At 43.4% G+C, this 14751-nt stretch overlaps 2 protein-coding genes across 3 annotated transcripts in view; both read left to right on the plus strand.

Annotated features, from left to right (window-relative positions):
• Positions 1-14751, plus strand: part of LOC308597188 (uncharacterized protein C5orf34 homolog) — a 490376-nt gene that overhangs the window by 447791 nt on the left and 27834 nt on the right. The gene's annotated exons all lie outside the window — the stretch shown is intronic.
• Positions 1-14751, plus strand: part of PAIP1 (poly(A) binding protein interacting protein 1) — a 24393-nt gene continuing 9642 nt past the window's right edge. Inside the window, exons 1-5 of the mRNA XM_081213008.1 lie at positions 1-543; positions 5881-6029; positions 7234-7422; positions 12853-12965; positions 14105-14216. Coding sequence (XP_081069134.1) covers positions 291-543; positions 5881-6029; positions 7234-7422; positions 12853-12965; positions 14105-14216 — 816 coding nt within the window. The 5' untranslated portion in view covers positions 1-290. The remainder of the gene's footprint in view (positions 544-5880; positions 6030-7233; positions 7423-12852; positions 12966-14104; positions 14217-14751) is intronic.

Consider the following 14751-nt stretch of genomic DNA (forward strand, 5'->3'; position numbering starts at 1 on the left):
GCGCTGTGAGCCGAACCGGGGAAACGCAACAAGCGTCCCTGACTGAGCGCGAGAGGGGGGCGTGTGTGTGTCTCGTTCGTCTTTGGTGGCTGGCGGTGTGTGGGGATTTCACCCCCACCCCGCTCCGCCTGACGAGGAAGAGCGAGCGGCGGCAGCAGGAGGAGGAGGAGGAACCGAAAGTGAAGCGGCTTCGGAGCAAGGGGTGTCGGGGCGGGCGCCGGCCGCTTGCGGGCCGAGGAGGACTCGGGTGGTTTCCCTCATGAGGAAGAGGCGGGCCTGAGGAGGCCGACATGTCCGACAACGGCTTCGACCGGGCTCCCGGTGCGGGTCGAGGCCGAGGGGGTGGGGCTCCTACGGCTCCGGAGAGCGGCGCCCGCTTGGGGATGAGCGGAGGAGGAGGAGGAGGCGGCACCAGCAGCGGTAGCAGCGGCGGCGGAAGAGGCTTCGGGGCTCCGTCGCAGCTCCTCAAGCAGGGCTTCGCGCACCACCAGGAACCCCTCCGGCCGCCCAAGACGGCGCCCCCGGGGGCCGGCGCCTCCGCAGGTATTTGGCCCCCGGGGGCGCCGCTTCCTGCGCAGTCCCTTCACGCCTTCCCTCCCACTTTCGTGTTTTGTGTATTATTATTATTATTATTATTATTATTATTATTATTATTATTAGGAAGTGGAAATGTGGTGGCCGACCTCGCCGCATAGCCTTGGCCCGTCGTCGGGAACCTCCTTCCTCGCAGTCATAGCTGAGCAAGAAAACATAGGAGCCAACTCCTAGGGGCCGGGAGGCAATTTTTGGCCCTCCCACCAAACAATAAAATATTTGAGGGGTTTCCCCCCCAAGTTTAGGGGCATTGCCATTCCAAGGGTGTGCGTGCACTGCGTAATGTCATCGATTATGCGGGGCGGGGCTTACCTACCCCCCCCTATGTTTTATTCAAGTTGGCACCCCTGGCAGAAAGTGTGCAAACCTGGCTGGGGTGGGGGAAATGTGTGGTTCCCCCCCTCCCTCTCTTCCATGGGGGGGCTATGCAGGGGCGCCTTTAGAGGGAGATTTTGTGTGTGTGTGTGTGTGTGTGTGTGTGTGTGTGTGTGTTTTGGGGGTGGAGGGGTGGATGGGAGAGACGGATAGAAACCAACAGGGTGCATTTTTAAGACACAGCCCTGTATCTTGGTGTCTAGCGTCATGCACCGCTATTCCTCAAGAGCACCTCTATTTTTGGCCGGCTCCGCATACTGGGTGACTATATTTATTTGCGTCGGCGGCACTGCTGTAGTAATTATATCACTGGGCTGTGTTGAAATGCACCCTGCTGGTGTTTCTATCTCTCCCATCCACTCCTCCACCAATGTTTTTGCCATTTCATCCCGAATAGATGCAGAGACGGCCTTTTGAACTTCGGGAATTGAAGCCTGCAGTCCTTTGCAGATTTTCTTTGGGAATAAACCCCCACTGGCCATGATGAAGTTAGGTCCCACGTAGGGTAGAGCCATTATTTTACTTCCTGAAGTCTCTTTGGTTATTGGAATGGCATTAATGTTGTCCTGATTTAAATTCTCTGGGCAGGGACGAAGAATGGGATTAGGATTATTATGTTACCAAGGGCTAGGTGCACTTTAAAAAAAAGATTGGGATGGTGTGTCATCTTCCCTGCATGCTCCTTCCTCTCTGTAGACTGCCCTTGAATGCGATCTGAAATAGATATGTATGGTTACAAACAATGTGTTGATTTATATTTGTGCAAGTTTGCTAGTGTGTAGTGCAGTACGTATAATTTGACCTTCCCATTCCATTAATTGGAAATCTGTTCCTTATATGTTTCTCACTGGGTAGTAAGATGGTACTACTGATTAGAGAGGTATAAAAAGGTAAAGGACCCCTGACAGTTAAGTCCAGTTGCGAACGACTCTGGGCTTGCGGTGCTCATCTTGCTTTACTCGCCGAGGGAGCCGACGTTTGTCCGCAGACAGTTTTTCCGGGTCATGTGGCCAGCATGACTAAGCTGCTTCTGGCAAAACCAGAGCAGCACCGTTTACCTTCCCGCCGGAGCGGTACCTATTTATCCACTTGCACTTTGGCGTGCTTTCAAACTGCTAGGTTGGCAGGAGCTGGGACCGAGCAACAGAAGCTCACCCCATTGTGGGGATTCAAACCGCCGACCACAGCGCCACCCACGTCCAATAGAGAGGAATAGGGCAGGGTAAAATAAGAACTTGTGTGTGGGTGTTTTTCTTAAGGTCATTTTCCTTTCTGAAGTCTAGCCTCACTTATTTGAAAGCAGGTTCTTGTGAACTAATAGGAATTCTTTTTAAGTAAATACAGTCAGGATTGGAATGGATAGCAGCCCAGTCATAAACATGATCATTTAGAGTAAGTTCTGCATAGTTTAGTTTCGTTGTTTATAGGGTTGCATTGAACCCAGTGAAACTTGCATTAAAGTAAGCATGTTTAGGAGATTATGGTAAAAATGTCTTTGAACTCTTCATGGAGCTTTTGTGCCCATGTGGAAAAGGGCTGTTTTGAAACTCAACCAACATTTTAGCCAGTGTTAATTTTAATTACTGATTCAAAATGTAAAAAGCAATTAGTCATATAAGAAGATGCAAGAAGGCTGACATCTTGAAACATGAGGATTCAGCAGTAAATTTGACTGAAATCTGTTGCTGCTTCTAAGGAAGTTTCTTGTGTATTTTATTTTTACCACTCTTCTATTAAAAATATTCAGGGCGATTATACAGGGCTTAAATTGAGCAAGGTGGCAAGATTCCCACATCTTGTGTACTGCATTTAAAAGAAGTTGTTGCCTTTGAGGAAGCAGCTACACAGTAAATTAGGAAAGCAGAATATGTTATCAGCTGTAAATAAGTGCCTCGCCTGCCTTAACCCTAAAATTTAGGACAGACAACATATTCATTTAAAAACTTAATTTGTAAACTTCTTGGGACAGAGTTGCTTATGCCTGCCATCCATAGCATAGAATATACATTGATGATACAATATATTTAATTACCTGTATGGGTTTTATCCAGTTGGTGCCCTTGATTCAGCAGGAGTTATCTGATAACAGAGAGGAAGTGATTTTTGCTGATCTGTCATCCCCTTTTGGTGGGACGCGGGTGGCGCTGTGGGTAAAACCTCAACGCCTAGGACTTGCCGATCGTATGGTCGGCGGTTCGAATCCCCGCGGCGGGGTGCGCTCCCGTTGCTCGGTCCCAGCGCCTGCCAACCTAGCAGTTCGAAAGCACCCTCGGGTGCAAGTAGATAAATAGGGACCGCTTACTAGCGGGAAGGTAAACGGCGTTTCCATGTGCGGCTCTGGCTCGCCAGAGTAGCTTCATCATGCTGGCCACGTGACCCGGAAGTGTCTCCGGACAGCGCTGGCCCCCGGCCTTTGGAGTGAGATGGGCGCACAACCCTAGAGTCTGGCAAGACTGGACCGTACGGGTAGGGTTACCTTTACCATCCCCTTTTTTAGTCCCTGATACCCTTAAAATCTGTTGCTGGGCGGGGGGGGGGGTTTAGGGGACACTTCAGAACATGTTTCTGGAGATTGTAGGAGACAGGGAAATGAGCTGAAATCTCCTCTCCTCTGTTTGCTGACACCTTTGCTGGAGCAACAGCAACAGGAGGACCAATTGGATTCTACCCTATGAATTAAAATGCCTTTTAAATACAATTAAATACAACAGAAAGACTGACACATGTCTGCTATTTTGTCTGAAATGTGGCAAAAAGGCTTTATACTTAATAAATACCTTAAATTTTGAATATTTTTCCTCTTATACATGACCAGGAAATAGGTTTATGTTTTGGTAATGCAAAACTTTGCTTTATTCTGTATAATCTTCAGTGCATAAGAATTATTACTTTGTATTTGTAAGGGGTGCACAAGAAGCTGTCATGGTAACACCTGTTGACTTAAGGAGTGTGAGATACATAAATATACACACACACAAACAAGAATCTTTATTTACATTCTGAGGCAAAGCTATGCCTCAAAATTCAAGCTCTGTTTGAATTGAAAGAACAGGGACAGCCTAATGTCTTCAATATCTAATGCCAATTAATTCAGTTTTTTTTAACAGTTACAGTCCCCAATTATACATTTTTTTAAATATATAAGTGATTATTTTATATTCAGTTTCTATTAAAAAAATGCACCCCAGAACTTCTTTGAAATGCATTCTAGTGGCTAGGGAAACATAGGTTATAGTACAATCTTCTGTGTGATCCAAGAGAGCTATGGTGGGTTACCAGATGATGACACTCCAGTCTTAATAACTAGCTAAAATCTAGGCAATAACAGATTGACTGAGTGGGGGACTTGTTCAGATCCCCATTTCAGTACCACTTAATAGACAATCAATCATCAGTAGTGTAGGCTCAAATGTTCATTGATTTTGTTTCTCTGTTCACAAACTTCCTACACTAGGGGTTTCCTGACTGGTCCATGGACCACCAGTGATTCACAAGCTTCATTCGGGTGGTCTGCACCATGTCAGCATTAAATATTCATATTGATTTGTAATTGTATTTTATTGCTTCTTTTATTTCTTATGGTGTAGTATTGTATTACAGTTTGAAGTCATTCAAACTGTAATACAATAAAATCCAATATAAGAAATAAAAGCAATTAAGAAAGCAATTAAAAATAATGCAGTTATCTAGCACAGCATATTGCAGTAGCTATAACAGGCAGGAAATATTTAGTGGTCAGCCAAGATGCTCAGCAGTTTTCAAATGCTCTGTGCAATAAAATATTTGGGAACCACTCTTTTTGATTCTTAGTGGACAATCTAGTGGTTCCTGGGAGTGCATCCCAGCGGCCATAGGATAAATTGGATCCCTCCTGCTTAAGTCAGAAAGGGAGATCTGAGGTTAAGAGTTTAGCTCTCCAGTGCTAGAAGCTCCTCTGAAGTCCTGCCCCAACTGATAATGGAGCTTCAACCCAACATTGCTAGGATCAAACAGGTGTGTGTTGGCTTCAATCCAGTGACCTCTTGGCCCCACAACTTGTCCCCAAATTGGAATTGAGGGTGTCCAGAGCTCTCCCTCACCTTATCCTCTCGTTATTACCAATGAAGTGGGGGGGGGGGGTAAAAAGGCATCTCCCACCGACCTGTGCTGGAAATGAGTGGAAGGGCACTCCCTCTGTTCTGCCCTGCAACTTGAGCCCAGAAGGGCATAGGATGAGATGATAGAACTGCCTTTGAATTTAGCTCTCTGTCTCACACACACCATTTAGGATTGCGGGCTTCGACTATTAATGATTGATTGGACTTTGAGTGGGTTCTTTTTCTTTCTTTTTTCTCTTTGAGATTAAATCTTCTCTGAATTTCACTCTCCCTCCCTGCATTTTTCCTCATGTGTCATGTCTTTTTAGATCATGAGCCTGTAGGCAGGGACATTTTTCTGCTAAAGGGCAGGGTATAAATTTTATTCTCACATTTGGGGTTTTCCTGATGTGGTATGATGCAGCTCTTTATAACTTTATGAACACCATGTATATTAACAGCCACCCATGCGCCTGTGGCAAGAACTGTGTCTAAATTGCATATCTTCTCTAGTAAAGGAATAAAGCCATCTCTCAGCTGTCATAGAACTGCCTTGTGTTTAAGAGACTGCACTACAATGATAGTAAAGTCTTTTAATTCTTCCTAGCTTTAAAGCTGAGCTTAGTTTCCTTTTTTCCATGGTTGACCCTGACAAAAGTGGTTTGTTTAAGTGCTAGTGGTTGCATAATGTCAATAGTGAGAAAGAGAAACAATGAGCAGAAGAGCAGAGATGCCAACAAGATTTTGGGCGCCCAGTACACTGGTGGGGGGAGTATTTTAAATGAATTTTGGTTGAAACATGCAAACTCAGTTTCTTCATATTTTAAATTTTCAGAACAGGCAAGAGCTACATCTTTACCAGAAAAAAATAGTTCTAAATCAGGAATGGCTAAACCTCAGGTGGTTGTGGCTCCAGTGGTAACATCAAAGCTTTCTGTGAATGCACCTGAATTTTACCCCTCAGGATATACCCCTAATCTTACAGTAAGTATTTAGCCTCCTCTCTCTTCCATTTCCAAGCAAGTGAGGCCAATGTGAACATTCTGCTAGACTTGTTAATCTTCTTTGTAAGAAATGACTTTGATCTTGGAAGCTGAAAATTCCATCTCTTGGTGTTTTAGAGATCCTTAAACACAAAATGGTTTAAAATGAAGAAATCTCCCGCCCATAGACACTTCAGTGCTGCTGTTTGTCTGCAACTTTTGATTTGTCTAATAGTAGGTCAGCTAGACAATCTGTAAGCAACATTCATTTTGCTGAAATTTTGAGAATGCCTTAGGGACTGCTTGAAAAAGTTTGCTCTTGAATGACATGGGGTTTTGTGGATAAAGCCTTCTAATAGGCCTTGGCTATTTAAAAATATATGTATTAGTAGTGTGTATATGTAAAAGTATACACTTCACTATATCTAGCTGACTGATCTGAGAGGACAGCCTCTCCCTCTTTTTTGATTATGTGCCAGTACTGCACACAGCACATTATTAATATTATTAAGAGTGCTAGTATACTTGACTTCAAATACCCTTCCGTAAAACTAAGTATCTTTTGCTATCATGTAACACATGGGTTGCCATTGTGGATTTGGGGAGGACTATAAGTTGGAAGGGGAGGCAGAAAGTCCATTTATATACTGTTTCTGGTCTGTATGAAAAAAATCAGCTTGCTTGCTTTTTTGCAGTAGCATCTCTAAACAGCAACAGTGTTTACATTTTATATATGCACGTAATAATTACAAAATGAATAAATGTAGAAGATTTTACTTGAGGAAAAAATTAGCTAATTAGAGTGTGTGTATACACACAAACAAATTCCAATGCCATTGCAACTGCCTAGCTGAAACAGCTCCTGTTGAGTGAATTGGGCATCCTGTGCCTGTGACATACCACCCAGTCTTGTTGTTATATATTATTTTACAGTATCTATAATTTAGCTGTAATTCACCAACAGCAAGTATTCATGGTGTGTGAACAGGACAGCATGGCTCACCACAAGATTGTTAACAAGGCCCCCTAGTAACACTTTATGCCCAGTTTAAGACTGTTCCAGGGTTGTGTGCTATTTTAAACTTCAGATTGCTTTATTTATTTATTTTGCCTTCCGCTATTATTGGTAAATATAAGTTGTTGAAGCCATTTGAATGAGAACTGATAATAAGTTTAATTCCAAAGCTGACTATAATCGCTTTTAGGAATCTTCTTTGGAAGATGGTTGTGATGGATTTCCAACTCTAACAGAATATGTGCAGGACTTTCTCAACCACCTTGCAGAACAGCCGGCTTGTTTTGAAACTGAAAGAGCACATTTTTCAGAAACTGTAAATGCTTGTGTCACTACAGATGAAGCATTACAAGAACTTGTTGAGCTCATATACCAACAGGTAGAGTGTGTGTGTGTGTATATATATATATGTCATGTTTGATGGACAGGTTGCGTAATATATATAAAATATCTACATGAATTTCTAATCTCACATTAACATGGGATACATCAAGTTTGCTTTTATTAAAATAAAATAAAAGATTGAGCCTTTAGGAGCTTTTGAAGATCTGGATGTTAATTATTTACACTAGAGATGAAGCTCTTCATACAATTGTAGATTTGGAAGGGACCTCAAAGGTCAGCTACTCCAACCCCCCACAATGCAGGAATCTTAACTAAAGCATCCATGACAGATGACTATCCAGCCTCTACTTAAAAACCTCAAATGAAGTAAATTTCACCACCTCCCGAGTGAGACTGTTCCACAGAGCCGGCTGCAGGGGAACAGCCTCTGTTAGACTCTGTTTGAGAGGAGGAGGGGCTGGCTGCACCCAAATCCCCTCGGAGCAGGAGGAAGAGCCGGGTACTGGGGCAATGTCAGCCCAGCAGGAGGTGGGGTAAAAAGTGGAGGGTGTCCTGCTGGTGCAGACAGTGTCATCCATTGGGGCCAGCTGGTTCATCTAGTGAAGACTGAGCTAGGAGAGCTCGGACTGCAGCTTCTGTGTAATTACTAAATAAATCTAAGAGTAATTAACCTGTCAGCCTGCCGCATCTTGTGTGGGAGAGACATCGTAAAACCTGACAGAATCTTCTTTCTTGCAACTTTTAGCCATTGGTTCAAGTCCTGCCCTCCAGAGCAGGAGAAAACAATCTTGCTCCATCTTCCATGTGACATCCCTTTAGATACTTGAAGATGCCTGTCATATATCCTCTCTGTCTCCTCTTGTTCAGGCTAAACATACCGTATTTTTCGGACTATTGGACGCACCGGTCCATAGGACGCACCTAGATTGGGGGGGGGGAAATAAAGGCAAAAAAAATTTATTCCCCCCCCCCAGGTGCGGGGCTGGGGCGGGGAAGCCCGAGCTTCCCCCTCCCCCAGAACGGGACCCAGAGCCATGCTTTGGCATCGCTCTGGGAACTTGCGGGGCTGGGGGAGGAGGAAGCCTTCCGCCAACCTCCAAACCATGTCGGGAGACAGCGGGATGGCGCGCTGCGCCTCTCCCGCTGTCCCCCGAGCTTGTGGGGCTGGCGGTGGGGCTCTCCTGAAGCCGGGAGGTTGTGGGGATGGTGGGGGGGGAGAAGCAGGCTTGCTTCTCCCTCCCCCAGCCTCCCGATCAGGTCGGGGAAAAGCGGGATAGCGGAGCGCCGCCATCCCGCTTTCCCCCGACCTGATCTGGAGGTTGTGGGGCTGGTGGGGGGGAGAAGCAGGCTTGCTTCTCCCTCCCCCAGCCTCCCGATCAGGTCGGGGAAAAGCGGGATAGCGGAGCGCCGCCATCCCGCTTTCCCCCGACCTGATCTGGAGGTTGTGGGGATGTGGGGGGGGAGAAGCAGGCTTGCTTCTCCCCCCGCCAGCCTCCCGATCAGGTCGGGGAAAAGCGGGATAGCGGAGCGCCGCCATCCCGCTTTTCCACGACCTGATCTGGAGGTTGTGGGGATGGTGGGGGGGAGAAGCAGGCTTGCTTCTCCCCCCGCCAGCCTCCAGATCAGGTCGGGGAATAGCGGGGTGGCGGCTCTGCGCCTCCCCGCTGTCCCCAGCTTTTGGGTGCAGGCTGCTGCCCGCAAGCCTTGCGAGCCCGCGGGACATCCCGCCGGGCTTGCAAGACTTGGGATAGCTTCCTGAAGCCTGGAGAGCGAGAGGGGTCGGTGCGCACGGACCCCTCTCGCTCTCCAGGCTTCAGCAAAAGCCTGCATTCGCACCATAGGACGCACACACATTTCCCCTTCATTTTTGGAGGGGAAAAAGTGCGTCCTATAGTGCGAAAAATACGGTAACCAGTTCTCTCAACCGTTCCTCATAGGGCTTGGTTTCCAGACCCTTGATCATCTGGGTTGCCCTCTTTTGCACACTTTCCAGCTTGTCAGTAACCTTAAATTGTGGTGTCTAGAACTGGGGACAGTATTCCAGGTGTGGACTAACAGGAGCAGAATAGAGCAGGACTATGACTTCCCTTGATTGCGACACTATACTTCTTTTGATGCAGCCTAGAAGAGTGTTTGCATTTTTGCAGCTGCATCACACTGTTGACTCATGTTAAGCTTGTGGTAAACTAAGACCTCTATATCCTTTTCATGTTTACTACTGGCAATCCAGGTGTCCTCCATCTTATGTTTGTGCACCTGATTATTCCTGCCTTAGTGTAGAACCTTACATTTGTCCCTATAAAAATTCATTTTGTTAGTTTGGACCCAATTCTCCAATCTGTTAAAGTCATTCTGTATTCTGATTCTATCTTCTGCAGCATTAGCTAACCCTCCCAGTTTGGTTTCATCTGCAAATTTGATGAGCATCCCTTCGATTCCCTCACTCAAATCGTTTATAAAGACATTGAACAATTATGGGTCACTTTTTTCCAGGATGATGAGAAACCATTTGTGATCACTCTTGGGGTTCGGTCGGTCAACCAGCCACAAATCCACCTAAAAGTTACCTTGTCCAGCCCACATTTTACCAGCTTCTCCACAAGAAGATAATGGGGGACTTTGTGAAAAGCCTTTCTGAAATCAAGATAAGACTACATCCACAGCATTCCCCTGATTCACCAAGCTTGAAACTCCTATCAGAAAAAGAAATGAGATTCATCAGGCATGGCTTATTATTGAGAAACCCATGCTGGGTCTCAGTTATCACAGCAGCCTCTTCTTAGTGCTCACAGACTGACCGTTTAATTATCTGTTCTAGAACCTTTCTTGCTATCAATGTCAATCTGACAGGTTGGTAGTTGTCTGGACCTCTCCTATTCTCCAAGTATTATCAAAAATTAAATACAAAGGCTCAGAGATTATATCTGCAAGTTCCTTTAGTATCCTTCAGTGCAGCTCATCAGGCCCTGGAGATTTCAAGTAGCTGGGTATTCCCTTGCCACTTTTTCCTATATTGGGCTGCAGCTCTCTCCTTGCATCATTTATTCTGTTATTACCAGGCTGGACACTGCTTTCATTTTGGGAGAGATGGAGGCAATGTAGGTGTTGAGCAGTTCCATCTTTTCTCTTGTCACCCAATAGCATTTGTCAATCATCTCCATGCAAAGGACCTACTACTTGCTTGTTCTTCTTCTTGCTTTGAACATAGCTGAATAAACCTCTTTTGCAAGCCTGAGTTCATTCTGAGCTTTGACCCTCCTAACTTCCCTGCAACTGTTGCCTATTCATGTGTACTCTTCCTTTGTGATTTCCCCTTTCTTCCATTTCTTATACATGCCCTTCTTACATCTCAGTTCATCTGTGAGCTCCTTATGCAACCCCACTGGTTTCTTTAAATGCTTCCCACTTTTCTTGTTGGTGTGGTGTAGTGGTTAAGAGCGGTAGTCACGTAATCTGGGAAACCGGGTTCGTGTCTCCACTCCTCCACATGCAGCTGCTGGGTGACCTTGGGCCAGTCACACTTCTGTGAAGTCTCTCAGCCCCACTCACCTCACAGAGTGTTTGTTGTGGGGGAGGAAGGGAAAGGAGAATGTTAGCCGCTTTGAGACTCCTGAAGGGGAGTGAAAGGCGGGATATCAAATCCAAACTCCTCCTCTTCTTCTTCTTCTTCTTCTTCTTCTTCTTCTTCTTCACCTTTAAGAAACTGTCATTCATCTTTGAATCTTTCTGAAATGGAATTTCACCCAGTAGTTCCTTAAGCTTATTTTGAATCAAGCTTCTTAAAGTCCAGAGTGCATGTCTAACTACATTCAGCTTTCCCATGCCTCTGTACAGTGAAACCCAAGAGGCCGTGATCACTTCCTTCCATGGTTCCTAGTACTTTCACTTCGTTGATCAGCTCTTCCTTGATAGTGAGGACCAACTCCTTGCAATTTTGCCATGCAAGTTTAAAATAGTGACAGAAAGGTGTGTACCTTTGAATAATGGGCTGCAGAATGATGATACTCTCCCTGTTTTTTAAAGTCTGTTATGGAGGAAACCTACATTCTGTGATATAGGTTAGAAATATTTGTTTAATCTTCACTGAATGTATTTTAGTACACAAAGCAAATGGAAAAGGGTAACCAACTCTTATATCCAAAGTAGTAGTCTTTTCCTTTTGGGGGACAGTTCATTTGCTTTATGAAACCTTATTGTAACCTACTTAAAATTCCAGGAAATGTTTTAAAAATAGAATATTAGTTCCAGCTTCAATGCTCATAGTGTCATAGGTCAGGGCACGTGTAAATGCCAATTCAGAAATCAAAGTTTAAGTAGCACTTCTTAGATACGAAATAGGAAAATACCTCTTTGTTCCTCTTTTTCACTTGCAACCTTCTCCAGTGTTTGTTTACTGGAATGTAAGGCCTTCTATGTTCAATATGGCCTACTCCAAAGGAAATACGTATTGCTTTCTGAGGCTACTTAATGTTATTTTTGCGATATCATTCCTTACTTCTGTTAATTGGCATTTTTTTTAGCGTTGAAAAATGCAGTTCAAGCCATGGGCATTATGTACTTTTGTCTTACTAGCCTTACATCCAAACCGGAAGATGGCCCAATTAATTTAAAGGCTGAATCTTTAAAGCAGAGCTTTCCAAACTTTACATGTTGGTGACACACTTTTTAGACATGCATCATTTTGCAACACAGTAATTTTCAGTTTTACTAGCAAAACAGAGGTTAAACTAACCCCTTTCCAGCCCCGGGACGAGCGCAGGGAGCGTTTGCATGATACCTACACACTGCAGCCGACACACTAACATGTCACGACACAGTTTGGAAAGTTCTGCTTTAAAGAGCGTCCACAACTTGAAAGAGATATCTGCCACTTTGCTAACATTACAATGTATCCTGTAGTTGTTTTTATATTTCACAATGCACTGGTTTTTGCATCTTTTTCTGCTCCGGGTATTGTATAAATTCAGCTAGATAATATTTACTATCAAATGTTGAGGATGTAGAAGATGTCTTTCTGCCAAAAGTGAATTTGAAACCTCATGGAAGTTTTGAAAATGAGGACAGAGACCTTGAATTGAACTCTTTTTATCAATTAGAGGACTAGGCACAAAGATAACTCACAACTACTTTCTGAGATGGCTGTGAGTGGGAGGTAGCAGCGTTGCAGCTGTGGGACTTAAGGGAAGAGCAAGGAACTAAGTGTTTCAAAGGCCAAAATTATACCAAGGGGGCACATGAGTATAAGAAAGGATGCATTATAATAAATAAGAACTGAGTTAACTGACCCTTAGAGGAGGCCTAGCTGCTGGTGGTTGTTGGGGCCTTTAAAAAACAGTCAGTGATATCTGGTTAGCTGAATATTGTTCTTTTCACGTTCTTGTGGAGGGGTCAAGGAAAATATTTTAAGTACAAGAAATCCACAGCATTTTGTAATTTTAATTCCAATTATTCTTTTGTTTGAAAGGCTACATCTGTTCCAAATTTTTCTTATATGGGAGCAAGGCTGTGCAATTATCTTTCTCATAATCTCACCATTAATCCACAAAGTGGCAACTTTAGACAATTACTGCTTCACAGGTCAGTATCTGTATTTTTATAGCATTAAACAGTCATGTTCAAAATTGGCTTGATTTTCTTGTGTTTCTTCCCTGCTTAAACATCTGATTCAAGAGATTGCCCAATGGACTACCAGAACAATTTTATGTGTTGCATAATTATATTCTGCTCTCTTTACATCAGAGGCCTTTTGGGATTTTTGCCTCATTTTGCTTCATTTCTTCTTTTCAAATGTTTTGGCTGGCATATTCTAGTAAGTAAAACTTACAGATTTTATAGTAATGAAGGAGAAGCTGCTAACAGTCAACCAGCCTTAATTTAGTCTGTGTATATTCTATATTCTCTCCATGTTTCCAAGAGTCCCAGCTTTCATTTTTAATCCAAATTTCTAGCCTGCATAATTGCAGAAAGGAAACCACCTTAATTTTTTTTTAGATAAACAATCCGTTGTTTTCCTCCCCCACCCAACCAAGAATACATTTGTGTGTGTATCTCTAAGTCTTCCCATGCTTATAAATAATACCATATATATAAACTTAACTGCAACTTGTATAACTTAGTGGGTAAAGAAGCTGGGTGCCTATAGTGCTGAAGTTCAGCTTTTTTATTCTAACGAATGAAAAGTGATGAATATGCTTGGACATTCAGCTGGTATATTTTCTCTGGGTGGAATCCAATGTTGCCCTATTACAAATGTTCCATCTGTGTAAGCGTTTCAGCATGCATTCACGGACACAGTTGGGATGGGTCTCTAGTAATCTGGGGAAGTTTTGCCTCTTCACAATTTTATCTTGGACAACATCTCATTTTATATTGCATTATAGATCTCGGTGGAAGCTATTGACAATTGAGTCAGTCCTATCTGCATATCCCTTTCTTAATTACACAGGAGTGTAACTGAACCCAGAAATATATAGCTAAATATATGAAGGGTGCATTTAAGTTAATGGCAGCAATCTATTTGAGTAGTGAACAACCATACTCACGAAATGAAGCCCTGGATATGCAATTGTTTCAAATATATGCCATCCCATTTAAATCTATCCTTTGCCTATTATTCCCCATTAATACTGGCTTTTAACTGCAGGTTTTTAATTTTTTTGTATGACTAGAACTGACTCACTTTGAGAATATTGCTGATTAAAACATGTCTTTTCTAGGTGTCGAAAAGAGTATGAAAATAGAGATGAAGCTGCCAAAGGAGATGAAGCTGCACGGAAAAGATTTCATGCATTTGTGCTATTTTTAGCTGAGCTTTATCTAAATCTAGAGGTAAAGGGATTTGGTTTTTAAAAAAAATCAGACTAGTGGTGAGAAAAGGATCTAAGCGTACATTTTGACTATAAGTCAAAAGCAGTAAAAATCTAAAAATAAGTATCATACCTTTAGCGTAGAGTTCTCTTATTTATTGCATAATTTCAGTAAAATTATTATTTCTGTTAAAGTGTCCAAATCCTTCTTGAAACATCCAAGTGCCTTTTTGCTTACTTGCCAAAACATTGGATGGTGTGAACTATATATTCCTTAATGAGCAGTTGAGTAGAATTCTGCTACTATCCTTTATCACTTTATTTCCCTAAACAAAACTGCTATACACTCATTTATTCTTAACATGCAGCATTTTATCCCACTTGGTGGTTAGAAAGAGCTCCCATAACCACGTCACCATAGGTAAGATGGTCCCTGCTTTGAGACTTACAGTATAAAATACATGAAGGAAAAAGGATCGGAAGGGCAGGGAGGACTTCAAGCAATATTTCCTAGTTATTTCTTCTAATGACCATCTAGAATGGAAAGCGTTTGAGGC

The sequence above is a fragment of the Podarcis bocagei genome (assembly GCF_964188305.1).
Source record: "Podarcis bocagei genome assembly, chromosome: 11".
Lineage (NCBI taxonomy): Eukaryota > Metazoa > Chordata > Lepidosauria > Squamata > Lacertidae > Podarcis > Podarcis bocagei.